At 40.2% G+C, this 18,807-nt stretch overlaps 1 protein-coding gene across 2 annotated transcripts in view; it reads left to right on the top strand.

Annotated features, from left to right (window-relative positions):
• galt (galactose-1-phosphate uridylyltransferase) overlaps positions 1 to 18,807 on the top strand; it is a 77,965-nt gene that overhangs the window by 53,784 nt on the left and 5,374 nt on the right. For both annotated transcript variants that reach the window (XM_060829285.1, XM_060829277.1), the window contains exons 8-11: positions 5,555 to 5,687; positions 7,766 to 7,849; positions 12,503 to 12,657; positions 14,422 to 14,514. In XM_060829285.1, the coding sequence (XP_060685268.1) occupies positions 5,555 to 5,687; positions 7,766 to 7,849; positions 12,503 to 12,657; positions 14,422 to 14,490 (441 nt within the window). In that variant the 3' untranslated portion in view covers positions 14,491 to 14,514. The remainder of the gene's footprint in view (positions 1 to 5,554; positions 5,688 to 7,765; positions 7,850 to 12,502; positions 12,658 to 14,421; positions 14,515 to 18,807) is intronic.

Raw genomic sequence — 18,807 nt, 5'->3', positions numbered from 1 at the left:
TAATTTTTACCCCAATCTATAAAATGTGTAATGGTCTTTAAGTTGTCAGAAACTACCAAATAATGTACATTGAGATGAGAAACAAACCCCATTGCAAATCAGTGCATGTCACCTGCTTGACCTTAAGATACTGGAAAATACCAACTCTGCTGCCTGCAAATGCATGCAGACTGCTTTCTACTTTTGATCTGTTATCTTACTGGATTGTGTTAAGCTCTTGATTTTAAACTGGGAACCATTATCAGTGATTCTGTTTGAAATAGTATAGCTGATCCCCTCCTTCCAACACTTCAAGGATGTTGGCAAATTTCTTACCAGCAGAAACATAACATACTGTTTGCATCTTTCTTTTCTCTTTCTTGTCCTTTTTAAGGATAATTGCCAATTTTCCTCTCTCAACTTGCCGCTATTTAGTTAATTGATAAAACTTCAAGGAAGTATGTTTTTATTTACTATTCGTCATAAGGTGAAGATTTCTTGTGATATCTCCATAGTGTATGTTTAGGGATATGACTGAACAGTTTGAGTCCAGGCATATATATTTTAATAGTTCTTCTAGGTGGGCTATAGTGCAACTATTTTGTTTTTCAAATGATTTAAAACGGACTTTCATTTATTTTGCTTACTGAAAGTACCCATATTTCTGTGCTAAATTGATATATTTACAGTATGCCTGAACCATCCCCTCCACACCCATATATTGAAACTATGTATTTAGAAAGTTGGGTGTACTTTCATAATTCTATACGTTTCCATAATTATGGATATTGACAATCTTTTGAAATATAAATATGGTTTAACCTTTTTTGAATGAATATAATTTTAAAGCCCAAAGGACACTTAAACTCTGGCAATATGATCCTAGTACATTATGAAAAGGAATTTCCAACAAGAAAAGAATTAGTCCAGCCTTGTGAACCCTATTGTGGAGATTCCTGACGAAGGGCTTATGCTCGAAACGTCGAATTCTCTATTCCTGAGATGCTGCCTGGCCTGCTGTGCTTTGACCAGCAACACATTTTCAGCTGTGATCTCCAGCATCTGCAGACCTCATTTTTTATTATTGTGGAGACCACTTGGTTTAAGTCCATATTTTCATTGAGCGCACAGAGGACAAGTTATGCATACTTGTGAACTTCCAACATAGCTGTGTAAAAATCATTATTTTTAATAATTATTAATTTGATTCTTGACTTTTATGTCACTTTTTAATTTTCAAGTATTTGTGCTGTAGTCAGTTATTTTAAAAATGCATTGCAGTGGGACCTAGGAGTCAGTTTTGATGTATGTACTGAATAAAAACTGAAAGAAATGCGGATGCTGTAAATCAGAAACAAAAGCAGGAATTGCTGGAAAAGCTCAGCAAGGTCTGGCAACATCTGTGAAGAGAAATCAGAGTTAACAACATTTTGGCTTTACTCAGGTCACCAGATCAGCAATGTTAACTCTGATTTCCCTTCACAGATGCTGCCAGACCTGACGAGGTTTTCCAGCAATTTCTTTTGATGTACATACTGCTCTGTGTATTACATGGTAGAAAAAGATTTCTTCTTTGATATGAACAACTGAAAAATGTCCTGCCTTTGTGCACAAATGTGAAAAGTTCAACCTGCTGCATAGGAAACCAGTTAATTGAAGAAGTGTAATAGTGCTCTTGAAACATTAACTCTCTCTAGGTGCTGCCAAACCTGCTGAATTTCTCCAGCATTCTCTGGGTTTGTTTCAGATTACCAGCATCCACAGTATTTTGCTCTTATTTGAGAGGTAATGTTCCTGAGAGAGCTTATTTTGTCGCACTCAAGCATGATCCAAGATGTTCTCTCCCTTACAGTTACAACATTAAAACTACCTTAAGCTGTTTGTTTATTTTTACCCACACAGAGGAATGTTGTGATTTGTTTTCTATGTTCTTCATGTACTAGAAGAGGAGTGAGATTGAATACCATTCATTATGTATTGTTGTTGTGTTTACCAATTCTGCTGTTTGCAGAATGGTCCATTTATTTCTGTACATATAGCTGAGTGCAGAAGAGAAAATATAGTTTTTGTATGAACAGCAACAGCTTACATTTAATGTAGTGAAATGTCCCAAGAGTGTAGTCAGTCAAAATTTGATAGTAAGCCACACAAGGTGATTTACGACTGGTGACAAAAAGGTAAGTTTTACAAAAAAGAAAAGCTCATGAAAGAAAGTAAGAATAGGAGAGGTTGAGAGGGGAATTCCAAAGCATACAGCCTGGATGGTCGAATATTTATACACCATTGGAGCTGTGAAAAGGTCCAAAAGGTCACGATTGAAGGGATGTGGCATTCTCAAAGATCGTGGGTTTGAGAGCAGCACTCTGGGGTGGCATGGCGTACAGTGTTGAAGCCCAGAGTAAGACTCTGGCAGCAGCATGGCATAGGCCGGACTGAGACAGTAGTGGCGGAGAAGTAAAAGTTGGGCTTTCATTAAATTATCTATCTTTATTTTTTATTTTAAGTTAATGAGAATGGTGCCAATTCATGGCGACAGTATAAACTTCTTACTGTATTTTATATTGAATACGTGTCAATAAATGATTCAAGTCAAGAGCAGACCATTTAGCCCTTCAAACCTGTTCGTTTGTAATCATGACTGATCATTCAACTCAAAAGATTGTTTCTGCATTTCCTCCATATCCTTTGATTCCTTTAATGCTATATTCAGCTCCTTCTTGAATTTTTTTTTGTTTTGTCCTCAGCGTTCTGTAGTGAATTCTACAGGCTCACCATACTCTGGGTGAAAAAAATTCTATCTCAGTTGTAAATAGTTTACACTGTATCCTTAGACTGTGACCCTGTTCTGGTCTCCTTTGCTATCAGGAATATCCTTCCTATCCTTCCTGTATCTGCCTATTTAGTCCTGTTAGAATTCTACAGATTTGTGTGAGATGCCCTCCCTTCTTCTTAACTCCAGCAGATGTAATCCTGATTCAATCTCCCCTCCTATGTCAATTCTGCTGTCCCCAGGATCATTCTAGTAAAGCTTTGCTGCATTCTCTCTATAGCAAGAACATGCTTCCTCAGATAAGGAGACCAAAACTGCGCACAATGTTCTTGGTGTGATTTCACCAAGGCCCTGTATAATTGCAGCAAGGTATTCCTCCTCGTGTTCTCCTATCCTTTCATTATGAAGGCCCACATACCATTTGCCTTCTTGACTGCCAGCTATGCAGTGTCTGCATGCTTGTTTTTAATGACTAGTTTGCAAGGTCACCTAGGTCTCACTGTCCGTTCCCATCTCTCAATTTATAGCCATTTAGATAATAATCTGCCTTCCCGTTTTTGTTACAAAGTGGATAACCTCCCATTTGTCCACATGTATTGCATCTGTCATGTATACATTTGCCCATTCACTCAGCTTGTGCAAATCACATGGAGGCCTGACTTCTTCCTCCTCCCAATTCCTCCTTCCATCCAACTTTGTGCCATTTTATTTTTTTCTTTTCTACTTCTAGAGGACTGAAGCTGTTTGCAATACTCTTGGTGTGATCTAAGTGGTTATTTGTATAGCCTTAACAAAACCTACCTATTTTTATATTCAATTCCCTTTGAAATACAGACCAACTATTTACCTTCCTCATTACCTGCTGATTATGTATGCATGTTTCTTTGTGATTAATGCACAAGGATTCCCAAATATCTGTAGTTTTCTGCAGTTGTTCTCTATTTAAATAAAATTTAGCTGCTCCTCTTCCTGCCAAAATGCAGAAATGTTCATTTTTCTGCATTTTTGCCATCTGTCAAATTTGAATTTGCCCACTCACTTAACCTGCCTGTAGCCCTTTGTAGATTCTTTGTGTCATCTGTACCACTTGCCTTCCCACCTAGTTTTGTCATCCAAGCCATTAATATATATTATAAATAATTGTCGCCCCAGCACTGATCCCTGTGACATTCCACTAGTTACAGGTTGCCATTCTGAAAATACCCCCTCCTCCCCACTCTCTGTCTTCTGTTATTTATCCATTTGCTATCCACACTTATTAAAACTCTTAACCTCCTTGCATAACGACCAATATATTATTTGTTTGGTGTGCCTGTATCGCATCTCTGTGTTTTATGGGTCAGGATCCTGAAAATGCTTTCCTAACGCGCAACGGATGTATGAACACCATACAAACTTTAGTGATTCAAGCAGTCAGCTCACCATCACCACCTCAGGAACATTAAGGATGGACAAGAAGTGTGAACATTGCTAGTGATGTCCATATCCTACAAATAAATATTAAAAAGTACAAGGACACCAAAATTGTTTTACATGCAGACATCTAATATTTCCAATTCATTTTTAAAAAAAAGTTTTGTTATTCTTTGTAGCAAAATGAATGCATGTCACATCTATTTCATGTATCAGCCCTGAATGCCTGAAATCTGTGTTGTGTAAACATAGTCACATGAGTGGTAAAAGCTGCAGTAATGATTTATTTTTATAGAGCAGGAAGTATATAAAGTGTAGTAGAACAGGACAACCTAAAATAATACTTATAATAGAAGTGAGGCTGGTATAGTATTGGTATTTACAGTTAAATGACACACCATCTGCTTTTAGAAACATTTTGAAATAGAAATGACATATTACAAAAAGATAAATTTGTGATTATAAGGAGAATTGATTGTCTTGTATATTTTATAACTATTAACATGTAGAAACATTAAAAGGCAAAATCAAATCCTGTTGAATGAAACTGAAATTCCTGTTGATGATTCATGACATGGATAAATGTATTGACTAAAATTGTTTAAAATTCCTTTTAAGTTATGAAATCCCTCTTGCAAATATCTTTTCCACCCCTCCTCCCTTTTAAAGACACTTTCAACTTCCCTCGTTCCCATGTACCTTGGCAGCAAATCTATTAAAAATTATTTCACGAAATGTAGGCATCGCTGGTTATGCGTGGTGAGCAATAATTTGTGAAATTCATCTGACAACTTGCAAACATGTGGATATTCTTAATCATTGCATGCGTAGTAGCAATTTCAGAAAGTGAACCAAAGTGGCCCTTGCTTGACTTTCATAATCTGGAAGGAATTGTGACTCTGGCTGAAGTGTAAGTGATAGAAAGTAAACTAAATGGGGTAGATGAGATGTTAAAATAGTAGAAGTTGTGAGGGACTATTTAATGTTTGCAAGTATACAAAAGAGCAAAGGTCATAAGCTTACCATACAATTTTGCAGGCTCCTGAATGCATTATTCAAGTCCATTGTCTTTTTGACCTAACTTGAAGGCCAATGGTTAATACACTTGTTTCAAAGAAATCTTAGACCAAACTTGATTTCGCCTGGGATGTGATGCACAGGATGCCACAAACCTAAAAGCAAATCCAATGATCTGTCCTGTTTATTTCTCATTGTTTTATACTCAGTCATTAAGAAAAAAATATATTCATAATGATATGACAATTAAAGCTAAATTGCTTCCAACTTAAACACTTGAAAATAAGTTATGATGAGCTTATATCTGCCCAAGTGTAATTCTGTTGTTGAAATACAGTAAACAATCTTTATTGCCCTTTGTTTTTGGTTTTGAAGGAACGTATTGTGGTTGAAAATGAAGACTGGTTGGTCGTAGTTCCATACTGGGCTATGTGGCCTTTTCAAACTTTACTTATTCCAAGAAGACATGTGCTTCGTTTACAAGATTTATCTGATAATGAGAGAGACAGTAAGAAAACTATCATTTCTTGTATACATGAAACATCACTTTTAAGAACTTTTCAAATAACAAAAGACAGGGTTTAAACAGTTAATCGTAAAATTACTGTGTAATGATGATACTTTTAGTCAAAATTCTTTGTTTATCTTGACTCAGAATATTGTATCACCATGGAGAGCAATGTTAAATGCTTGATGTATTTAAAGTAGAGTTTGATGGATTTCTGATAACCAATGGTGTACAGGGTAATGGGATAGTGTGGGTAAAGGCTACTTAAGTGTTGAGCAGCCGTGAGCATAATAATTGGGGGAGAAAGGCTTGATAGTCTGAATAATCTACTGTTATGCCCGTGTTGCCTCCAGCCTCATAATAAGATTTTAGATTAGATCCCCTACAGCGTGGGAACAGGCCCTTCGGCCCAACTAGTCTACACCGACCCTCTGAAGAGTAACCCATCCAGACCCATTTCCCTCTGACGAATGTACCTAACACTATGGGCAATTTAGCATGGCCAGTTCACCTGACCTGCACATCTTTGGACTGTGAGAGGAAACCGGAGCATCCAGAGGAAACCCACGCAGACACGGAGAATGTGCAAACTCCACACAGGCAGTCACTCGAGGCTGGAATTGAATCTGGGACCCTGGTGTTGTGAGGCAGCAGTGCTAACCACTGAGCCACCGTGCACAATGTTAACTCATGGATTGGGATAAGGTGGAGGTAAAGTAAACTAATGCATTACTAGGAGAAAGTGAGGACTGCAGATGCTGGAGATCAGAGCTGAAAATGTGTTGCTGGAAAAACGCAGCAGGTCAGGCAGCATCCAAGGAGCAGGAGAATTGACGTTTCGGGCATGAGCCCTTCTTCAGGAATGAGGGAAGCGTGCCAAGCAGGCTAAGATAAAAGGTAGGGAGGAGGGACTTGGGGGAGGGGCGTTGGAAATGTGATAGGTGGAAGGAGGTTAAGGTGAGGATGGTAGGCCGGAGTGGGGGTGGGGGCGGAGAGGTTAGGAAGAAGATTGCCGGTTGGGAAGGTGGTGCTGAGTTCGAGGGATATGACTGAGACAAGGTGGGGGGAGGGGAAATGAGGAAACTGGAGAAATCTGAGTTCATCCCTTGTGGTTGGAGGGTTCCTAGCCGGAAGATGAGGCACTCTTCCTCCGGCCGTCGTGTTGCTATGGTCTGGCGATGGAGGAGTCCAAGGACCTGCATGTTCTTGGTGGAGTGGGAGGGAGAATTAAAGTGTTGAGCCACAGGGTGGTTGGGTTGGTTGGTCTGGGTGTCCCAGAGATGTTCTCTGAAATGTTCTGCAAGTAGGCGGCCTGTCTCCCCAATATAGAGGAGGCCACATCGGGTGCAGCGGATGCAGTAAATGATGTGTGTAGAGGTGCAGGTGAATTTGTGGTGGATATGGAAGGATCCCTTGGAGCCTTGTAGGGAAGTGAGGGGGGAGGTGTGAGCGCAAGTTTTGCATTTCTTGCGGTTGCAGGGGAAGGTGCCGGGAGTGGAGGTTGGGTTGTTGGGGGGGGGGTGTGGACCTGACGAGGGAGTCACGGAGGGAGTCGTCTTTTTGGAACACTGATAGGGGAGGGGAGGGAAATATATCCCTGGTGGAGGGTTACTAAACAATTCAACTCAACAATTCATTGATTTTTGGTAATTGCAATGTCACGGATGATAAGTCTTGCTTTAGTATTTCAATAATGCTGTCTATTCCTGGGCTCTCCAGTTAACAGAATTAATTTTAATACGGCTGATGCCTTTATGCAGACTTAAACAACCCATATCCTATTGTATGACAGATATGCACGTGTGCAAAGGGTTCATGGTCATCTTCAAGTGGTCTGTGAAGATGCAGTGATTCTCATCATCTTTAACTGGGCACAATTTAATACTTTGTATTCAGTGATTCAATTAAAATAATTGATACTCAGGTAAAATTAGGGATTGCAAATGAAATTATTTGAATTGTGGTAGGCTGTTACTGCACAATATTCAGTCAGGATGTTACTTGCTTTTTCATATTAAAATGCTGCAGGTGGAGCTTTTATTTATTTAATCTAATTACTTTCATTTGTCATTTTTTAGGCCTTGCTTCTATAATGAAAAGACTCTTGACGAAATATGACAACCTGTTTGAGGTCTCTTTTCCCTATTCAATGGGCTGGCACGGTAAGGTTGAAGAAATCATACAGTGAACTGTATGTGAGAGTAGATTTGCTGCGTGGAATCTTCTGGGGTTCTGAGCATTTATAGGCTTTAGTGAGATGTGTGGCAGAATCAGATGAGAAGTCAAGTGAGGCCTATCTCAACAATGACAACAACTCATGTTATCTTTCCTGCTTTTCACATGCAGCATGACAAGTTTCTCACTAGGCAGCGACAAGTTGCCATTTAAAGGGAATAATTGCTCGTTACAGCTTAACTTTTCTAATTACTATTCAGACTTCTGTCGTACCAAACTCAAAGAATCTATAAGTTGAGAAAATTCAATATCGAAACCAGACTAGGCACTTGGCAGATTCAGTTTGCTTGATCAGAAGGTTGTTCAAGTTGGTCACCAGACACAAACACCACAGGTGTTCCCTAAGGGGCACTGACCACATGCGCCCCATGAACAGTGACAACCGATATGTGTCAAACCCTCCTGACCTTTCTCTGATCTATGTACATTTGCTCTGGACTTTAAAAATGTACCTTGGTCTGCACCAGAACTGCCATTGTACTGCTGAAGCAAGCACACTGAATGATGAGGATCCAGCTCCTGGCATGAGCCTACCTGAATGCTCACAGCATCCCTGCTTTGCTTTGCCTTGTCTTTTTGCAGTTTGCTTTGTCAACCAGAGATACCGGATTCATATTACTACTACCTTGCCTTACCATTTAGTACAGATACAAAGGCAAGGATCTTGTCATAGTTGCCGCAGGTTGTAGTCAAGTCAAGAGGGCAAATCTTTGCTGAAAGATTACAGTAAGTCAAGGCACATCTTCTGTACCAGTCCAGGGGCTTGGATATAGCCAGTAAACCACTCAGGATGGTCAGAGTCAGGTTGCTTTTCACATAAGGGCTGAGGAGCTGGAAGTTGGTAATGAACCACCTGTGATAAGTTTCAAATCTACAGGGGGCTGTTTTCCTCCGAGAGAGAGAGAGAGAGACAGGTATTATGGGGTTGACAGTAATTGGCACAGCTATTATTTTTGCATTGGGGGGGAAGAGTCCTGAGTGAGTGATTAGGCAGCGCTGAGAACATTCAGGGTTAGTGGTGTCAGATATTGGGGTGGGTGAGAGAGAGAATAAGGGAAGATATTGCAGGCAGTACTGAGTGGTAGAGTCTTGAGCTTTAATGGGAGGCGGATACAGTAGCAGAGATAGAGTGAACGTGAGATAACTGAGAAGGGAGGTAGCGCTGTGGTGGCAGAATTGAGAAAGTCATTGACCTTACTCCTACAGTGTAGGATATGCTTGAGATTCACTGACATATGTGCTAAGGTTGTACTAGACTGGCATGGTCTGATATCGTGGCCTCCTCTAATGGACTTGGACTTGGGGATAGAGGAGACCACATATCCAACACACCAGCCAACAATACTTCCAAGTCCCTGCCCATACCACAGGTCATTGATTTCCTCCTGTCTGCCAAAGCAGGGGCAAATGTCAGGAACCATTGTCCTGGTGCACAGTGGGCGCAAGGGATGCCAATTAATTCTGAGATATCTTGAGTGGCAAATCTTTTGGGAAAGGTGTATGGTAACAGGGGGCTGGAATCAGATGTGAGAGGTACCATGGGTCGGTAGATTATTAATATGATGAATTTAGTAAGATACAGTGAGAGAACGTTATAAACTTCATGGCAAAAACTCAATGCAAGTCACATTTCTTTGGCCATATGCAAGATTCATCCCTACATTACCATTCACAGTGAAACAGATGCATCAAACACTATGTTAACCAAGATCATGTTTAGAACATGAAAAATTTAAAATGTAAGGCAGACCATCTTGAGATGTTTCAGAAGGAAATTGATAAGTTAGATAATCATTGGGTAAAATGGGATTCAATGTTCTGTTCTAGGAATACACTGCTGCTTAAGTAATGAACAGAAAAAAAGGTTGAAATACTCAAAGTGAAGCTACAAGTTACTTTAGTTACATATTTGATTTGCTTTCTGGTTGTTTTAAAGATATTGAGAGAGTAAGAATGCTTGGTATAGATGCCATTTCTGAGGCTGCATGAAGTGTTTTTCCCAGAAGCAGAATACTGGGGAGAGCTGTAGCATAGTTCAGTTTAATAAATGTTGTTCTACTATCAATTGGAAATGGATATAGCAATCATTTTGGGCAAAATAATATATTAGCTACTTTTGTTAAACTAAGGGGCAGCACGGTGGCACAGTGGTTAGCACTGCTGCCTCACAGCGCCAGGGACCTGGGTTCAATTCCCGCCTCAGGCGACTGACTGTGTGGAGTTTGCACATTCTCCCCGTGTCTGCGTGGGTTTCCTCCGGGTGCTCCGGTTTCCTCCCACAGTCCAAAGATGTGCGGGCCAGGTGAATTGGCCATGCTAAATTGCCTGTAGTGTTAGGTAAGGGGTATATGTAGGGGTATGGGTGGGTTGCGCTTCGGCGGGTCGGTGTGGACTTGTTGGGCTGAAGGGCCTGTTTCCACACTGTAAGTAATCTAATCTAAAGTAATCTAATCTAATCTAGGCTGATTTGCAGAGGAGATATGTGAGTATTTAAACTGTATTTATTTGCTTGGTTTGTTATAATGTTCATCAAGTGATTTGGCCTATGATTATATTGTTCTGCGGAGGCTAGCGTAGTATTGTCTGAAAGTCTTTTAGAAAAAAACTGGAAGTTTTGATTCTTCCCCTGTGCCCCCAGCCCCTTTGCCAATGAGAGTGGGTAGGTTTTCAGCCATACTTGCTCAATGTCACCTTGACTCTTGGGTTTCGATAAGAGAGCAAAGCACTGACAACAGACCATTGGGGATCTGCTGACTTAATTCTGATTCTGCCACGATTTTAGCTTCAGGTTGCATGATTCACTCCCAGTGCTGAATTCATCGTGGCCTACCACAACCAAATGGATCCAGAGCCAGAGAGGTCCTGCAAAGGAAGGATCTCCCCTGCCACAGACTTCCCTATAAGTTAATACTAGGGACCGTGAATAATTGTCCTCGGCAGCTGACAAAATTCCATTTCTCCTACCATCTGTGAGTCCCCCCAGATGGTAGTCAGGTTTTATAGGTGTAAGGAAAGGTAGATGGTTAAAAGCTACCCAATGGTTCCATATGTGTTTGTTGCTTTAATCCTTCTGCTCTATTTGCCCTAATTTGAAGGGGTAAGGGGGAGAGTCTGTGCTATTTAGTTTCACGCCTAGCAGAAAGGAAGTTTGTTGTGTTGTTGGAAGGTAATCATCTTAGCCCTAGGACATCTCTGCAGCAGCTCCTCTGGATAGTGTCCTGAACACTATCATCTGTAGCTGATTCATCAGTGACTTTGCCTCTGTCATGAGGTTAAAAATGGGGATGTTCACTGATGATTGCATAATGCTTGGCATAATTTGCAACTCCTCAGATAATGAAACTGACCATGGCCTTATTTAGCTAAATCTAGACAATGCCCAAGCTTGTGCTGACAAGTGGCAAGTGACAATCATGCTGCAAAAATGCCAGACAATGATAATCTTTAACAAGAAAGAATGTAACCATCTTGCTGATGTTCAATGGCATTAGCATTGCTGACACCCCCACTATTAACATCCTGAAGGTTACCGTTGGCCAGAAACTGAACTGTGGGCAGCACGGTGGCACAGTGGTTAGCACTGCTGCCTCACCCAGGTTCAATTCACGCCTCAGGCGACTGACTGTGTGGAGTTTGCATATTCTCCCCGCGTCTGCGTGGGTTTCCTCCCACAGTCCAAAGATCTGCGGGTCAGGTGAATTGGCCACGCTAAATTGCCCGTAGTGTTAGGTAAGAGGTAAATGTAGGGGTATGGGTGGGTTGTGCTTCGGCGGGTCGGTGTGGACTTGTTGGCCCGAAGGGCCTGTTTCTACACTGTAAGTAATCTAATCTAATCTAATGAACTGGACTAATCCTATAAATACTGTGGCTTCAAGAACTCCTAATCCCCAAATGATGAGCTCCCCAAATAACTCCTGATGAAGGGCTTTTGCCCGAAACGTCCATGTTCCTCCTTTTCAGATGCTGCTTGACCTGCTGTGCTTTTCCAGCACCACACTCTCTTCCCTAATCTCCAGCATCTGCTGTATTCACTTTCTCCTAAGTCCCCAAAGTCTGCCCACCATCTATAAGGCATGTACCAGGAGTGTGATGCAATATTCCCATTTTCTTGAATGAGTGCAGCTCCGACACTATCCAGAGAAAGTAGTCTGATAGGCAGCTCAATCGCCATCTTCAATATTAATGCAAATTGGCAGCACTGAACACCATCTACAGGATTCATTACTGTCATTCAACAAGGCTCCTCTGACAAAATCTTCCAAACCCATGTTGTCTGTCACCTAGAAGGATAAGGGGAGTAGTTATAAATTGAAAACCATCCTGACTTGTAACTGTAACACTATTCCTTCACCATTGCTGTCAAGATCCTGAAACTGTCTTTCTAACAACACTAATGGGTGTTTCTTCACCTCAGGGATTAGCAATTCAAATAGGCGGTTCATCACCACATTACGCAGGACAGTTGGGGATGGGCAATCAATGCGGGCCTAGCCAGCAAAGCCTAAATATCACTGAATAATTTTTTAAAGAAACGTCCCAATTGATACTCTTGTATTAATAATATAATTATATGTCAACAGGTGCCCCCACTGGACAGTCCTTACTTGATGACAACAATCATTGGCAGCTTCATGCTCACTACTACCCACCATTATTACGGTCTGCCACAATCAGGAAATTTATGGTGGGATATGAGCTTTTAGCTCAGGCCCAAAGAGATCTGACACCTGAACAGGTGAGAATGAGCACAAAGGGCAGTGAAAATGCTTGAAGCATTAAAGATACAAATTGGCTGGTTGAACTATGAGCAAACATTTTGAGTGTTTGCTTTCTCTAAGTGTTTACAAGGGAAGACTTAACTGTGTGCATACTGTCAATTCCTCAGAGAAATCAAGGAAGTAAGGTGGGTAGGATCTTCCTCTTTCAAATCCACATTCATCTTTATTCCTGAAAATCAATTCCATTATTTTACATTTGGATTGAAGTAGGATTAATGTATCTGTGCTGTCCATGTCCATGTTTCCAAACTACTGGCATCTCCCAGTGTATACCACCTGACCTTTTGTTACCTACAAAGCACAAGGCAGAAATGTGACTAAATGCTTGCTACTTTCCTGAAGGAGTGCAACTCCTGAAACATTGAAAAAGCTTGACACTATCCAGAACAGAATGGACTTTTATCAAAAGCATCTACCACCTTAAGGAATTACTCTCCTACTGGCACACAGTGGCAGCAGTGTGTACCATCTACTAAGAGGCACTGCAAAAACTTTCCAAGACTCCTTCAACGGCACCTTCCAAAACTAATCTCGACCACTTTAAAGAATGTGAACAACAACGTGCATGAGAACATGTCCACCTGCAAGTTCTTAGAACTGACTTAGAAATGAATCACTGTTCTTTCATTGTTATTGGGTCAAAATCCTGGAAGCTCCTTCCCAGCAGCACTATGGGCATACCACATGGATTGTAGCAATTTGAAGAAGATGACTTGTTTTTCCTCTCTTCCTGCATTTGGACCCAGTGTGCACGAACTCCCTATGTGACACTGTGGGAGTACCTACAACCCATGACCTGAAGCTGGTGACTCTCCAGCATCTTATCAAAGGTACTGGGATGAACTTGACCTTGATAGCAACGTCCACATCCCATAAATTAATATGAGAACAACTAAGTTGACATAAATTAGATGAAGAACTTAGACAAATTTAAAGGAATCAAAACAAATATAATCTAGGATATGTATTTATCCCAGAATGCTCAGAGAATTGCATTGCTCAGAGAAGTATTTTGTGACAGTACCAGCTGTTTGGAAACATTGATATGGACAAGCACAGGCCCATTAACCATATATTAATCCAGGTAAACCTTGGGCACTGATAACAAATTGACAGAAGAGACAAAAGCTACAAATACATGTTGCAGGAGTTGTAATGAATGGGCAAATTAAAGTGCAATCAAAAAATAGTGCTGGATCCATTCCTGTTTCAAATTTTCATCAGAGTTGGACTCAAAACTCATGTTAGCAGTCAAATTTGTAGGGAGTATCAAACTAAGATGGGCAATGGAATCAGAAGAACCAGTTTAGAAAGGACACATTGTGGGTAATACTGCTGTCCATTTTCACTGCTACAGTGAGGAAGTGTTAAACCAGATACCATAATAGAGGAGAAACCACTGTCTGCAGACTTTAGCTTCTGCCATACATACTGAGCTATATAGTATCCACCTGGGTATCTCGGATTTAGATTTCCACTCATTCTTATAAAATCAATAGATGCAAGGCTAAGCAGTTCAGGCATAGACTAGAAAGCATTACCACATTAGATTTATTAGTTACTTATCTGAACGCAACCTTACATAGGTTACTGGAGGTGGCAGCAAGATTTTACGGGATCATTATGTTCATAATCTCCTATCCATCCCTACATTGGATTTTAATTAATCTGTTGTGTTAGTTCAATTATTACTTGTAACGAGATCATGTTTTAACATGCAGGCTGCTGAACGCTTGAGAAATCTACCAGAAGTTCACTACAAGCTGAGGCAGAATCAGCCAGAAAACTGAATGGAATCAAATCAGCTGCAAAAGGCATGCATCATCAGTTTATTTTTTGCTTCTGTTAATGTGTCTTTTGCTTTTAGAGATGCTTTTTTTAAATGAAAAGCACAGAATTCAAAATCATCGATGTCTACTTTACTGGTGTAAACTGTTTACTATTAAATGTTGTTTTCAAACATGCACGTCTCACTAAATGACACTTTAGCCTGAACAGAAATGGTTCCATGTGGCTGACACTTGTACCCAGAAGAATTAGGAGGAGGAATAGACAATTCCACCCCTCAAGCCTGCTCCGCCACTTAATACATTCAAGGCTGATCTCATGCTCACTCTCCATAACCGTTTAACCCATTACTAATGAAACATATATTTACCTCTTCCTTAAATTTATTCAGTATCTCGGTGTACACCTCATTTTCACAGATTCATGATCCTTTGAGAGCAGTAAATCTGCCACCCCTTAGCCTAAAACTGTGATCTCTTGTTCCAGATTGCCCACAAAGGGAAATATTCGCATCATGTCTACTTCATCAATCCCCTTTCCGTCTTATATATCTCATTTAGATTTCCACTCATTCTGGTAAACTCTATAAGCCTAAAATGATGAATCTCTTTTCATAAGATAACCATTCATTTCCTGAATTAACCTCGTGAGTCTTCTCTGAACGGCCTGCAATGCAATTACTTACTTTCCCCCATAGAATTTTGTATATTTCAATCATATCCTATCTTATTATTCTCAATTCTAGACAATATAGGCTTAATTAATTCAGCCTCTTATCTAGAACAGCCCTCTCCTCTTAGAAACCAAACTAGTGAATGTTTGCTGTGTGGATTCCAATGCAAGTGTATGTTCTTTAAATGTGGAGACCAAAACAGTCTTGACAAGGTAGATGTGGAAAGTATATTTTCTGTTGTGAGTCAATCCACAACTAGGGGTCACTGTTGTAAATTTTGAGGTTACCCTTTCAGGATTGCAATGAGGTTTTTCTCAGTGTTATGTGACATTGAATCTCTCTGCCTCAGAAGATGGTGGAGGAAAGTCATTGGATTTTTTAAGGGAGAGTTAGGTGGATTCTCGTTCGGGAAGGTTGTTGGTGCTGGATGGGAATGTGGAATTCGAAACACAGATTGATCAGCTGTGATTTTATGAAAAGGCAAAACAGGTTTAAAAGGCCAAATAGTGAACTTCTGCTCCTATTTTGTGTCTTTGTTTGAAATGTGTAAGATCCTAAAGACTCTTGACAGGGTAGATGTGGAGGGAATGTTTTCTCTTAATAGACAACATGGAACAAAGGGTCACTTTTTAAAAAAAAAACTTCAGATGAGATTTTTTGATCCCCTTTGACTCTTGTCAGTCAACAATTTTATCTGTCTTAAGTATAGAGTAGTTCCAAACATTCATCACTCTCTTAGAAAAACATTCTCCTCATCATATCTTAAATGGATAACGCCTTAAATGTAAACTGTGTCCCTTGTCATATGAAGTATAATAGTTCTGAAAGAGTTAATGTTGGAGATTGTATTAAACTCCACTCCATGCGATGATATCATAACTTGGTTAGAGAAAGGCAGAACATCTGTGGATCTTGTAGGATGGAGACTTACATCCACAGGTGGGCTGGATCTTCCCAACCCCTGAATGTTGTGGGCTATAATGAGAAATTTCAAGAAAATTAAATGAGGTGAATAATGTGTTCCATCTTGATGGCAAAACCAAAAAGCCTCATTTTCGAACCAGGTCCAGGTGTGGAGATTTAATTCTTGCTAGTGAGTGGCAGGTGACCTTTTATTGGCAATTATCATGCATTAACATCCTCATTATGACCTAATCTCACTTCATTATATGCAGGATCTCATTCCCCGACCTGCTGGTTAGAAACTCCTGCCAATAATTTGAACATGAAAGGTTGGATGTGAACTTGGCATCTCTAGTTTGTTGCCTTTTCCTTTGAATATCCATCTTGGGCATCTGGCACCAACATCTTGGGTTACACTCCATGGGCAGCAGTCCTACATGACGCACATCCATGAATGTTCGTATCCAACATGAATCTCTCACTGTCTCACTGGCACATCTCTAACAAAATATTTCATTGCCATGCTGCTGCAAGGACATTTTTCACACAAGAACAGGTACAGAGTTCATAAACTTGATCAGGCTGCACCTCAGGTTCACTCTCTTAATGCATCCTCACTTTACACCTACTTGGAACTCAGTATCCCTGCCTTGCCTTGCCCTGCCCTTTTGCACTTTGCCCCTTGAAACAGACCTTAAGGGCTCTCAGTATTTCCATCTTAGCTTGTTGTTCAGCACAGACAGACAGCCAGCAGTTTTTCATGGTTGTTCAAAGCCATCAGTCAAAGGCATGAAATGATTGCTGTATTTTACCATCATATCTCAATGTCACATTGACAACCAAATGACTATGTCTCATCTTCAACAGGGAGTGGACCTCTGTCAAGTCATGATATGCTGCGGTCAGTTAGTGTTCCCATACAGTCAGACAAGGATTTCATCTAATATCTGTCCAGGAGTGTGGGCACAGTCAGTCAATTGTTCAGGGCAGTCATCGTCCAGACCCTCTCCTTGCAGGGGTAAGCAGTCAAATGTTGGGCAAACCACCAGCTGCCCTGGCCATCTCAACTGATGTTCAACTCTAACCCTAATGGCTTAGAGTTGAACATCATGCCTGTCTACTCTGTCCAGATCATTTTATCATTTTGAATTTGAATTGTTGTGTCTTCTGGGGGAAATACTTGGGTTTTTAGCCTGGGAAATAACACATAATATGACAGGTTTAATATCTGATTTATGTGTAGAAGAAAGTTTTGTGGAAAGTGAAAGGGGCCTATTGAGGCACATCGGTAGTGTCCCTACTCTTGGACGAGGAAGCCTGGGTTCAATTCCACCCTGCTTCAGAGGTGTGTAATAATATCTCTGAACAGGTTGATTATATTAAAAAAAAGTGGAAAGAGTGGATAAAAGTCAGAGCAATGGAAGCAATGGAAGAATAACTAAGGATATCTCAGTCTCTTAAGAACCAGATGCAAAATGTTCTGCGTTAAAGGATTGTGCATATGATGCGATGTGGAGACTCCAAACAGAAATTGTAGAAAAGATGTAGCAGTAGAAAGTAGAACATATATGTCAAAATATGACTACAGTTGACTGATAATTTTGTTGAAGTTATGAAAGGCCATTTGAGAATCTCAGGTGCAGGAAATGGCATTGTCAGAACAATTTTGTTTGGGTACTGGGAAGATAAATGAGCTTTTATTAATTAACTGTCAAAAGCCCATTTCCAGAAATGGAGAAAGATAAGTTTAGAAAAGAGACTAAAGAGCCAGAGATGTAAATATGAGATATGAGTGGAAAAGGAAAGCTTGGATGATTTTTCAAATTGGATTAAACACAGGAAGCAGCACCAATGCAATCATCAAATGTAATCGAGGAAGGAGGTCATGTCAGGGCCTGGGAAAGTCAGAATAGCATTCCACATAACCTAAAAAAAGACAGAAATAGTTGGAACCTATGTGGATTCCCATAGCGACACCTTTTATCTGATAGACGTGAGTAATGTTACAGATCATTAGAGGCCCTATCTGAAAAACTAAGTCTTTGACCTTTGTGATATATTTCACTCGGGGGAAATAAAGTCAGTTTTATTTTGGTATTGAACCTGCTCTCGACTGCCTGTTTTGTAAAGCATTCATGTCCAATTTTTATGTGCAACAGTTTAGTCATTATGTGTTAGTTTGATATTGTATTTAAATCTGTGATTGCAAGCTTTGGGTGCAAAGTTGCATTTGAAGGGACTGAGACTTAACAGATGAAATTACAAAATTGGAACCCTGATTCTTCAACCTGAATAGCTCCCCATGGGAATATTAAGTTAGCCTTTGTAGGTTTTCAACCTTTGGTTTTTAATACCTTCAAAGTTGAGACGTGAGCAAGAGATATACACACTCTGGAGATATTCATGAAACCTGTTTGCACTCAGTGAAACCTATGCAAGCATGACCCAGTGCTTTCAGTAGGAAGGAACAGTGTACATAACTTCTATCTGTAAAGGACATACAAGTATTGTAAGTTAAGGCTAAAATAGGGAAAAGACAGATCTTCCAAGATTTTCTGACCACATACTCAGAAAACTATTGACTGAGAAATATAAGCAATAATGATATTTACATAAAGTTATTAAATCCCACTCTCAGTCTATGATGTAAATTTGTATTAATCAGAAATTGCGAAGAAGCAATGACATGGTTTTGAACATTTTTCTTTTGGGATGGTAAGCAGAATGTACAAATTTATTCGAC

Source organism: Hemiscyllium ocellatum, chromosome 1 (genome assembly GCF_020745735.1).
Source record: "Hemiscyllium ocellatum isolate sHemOce1 chromosome 1, sHemOce1.pat.X.cur, whole genome shotgun sequence".
NCBI classification, from domain to species: Eukaryota; Metazoa; Chordata; class Chondrichthyes; order Orectolobiformes; family Hemiscylliidae; genus Hemiscyllium; species Hemiscyllium ocellatum.
Note: the sequence above shows the minus strand (reverse complement) of the source record. Positions and strands in the feature narration are given on the sequence as shown.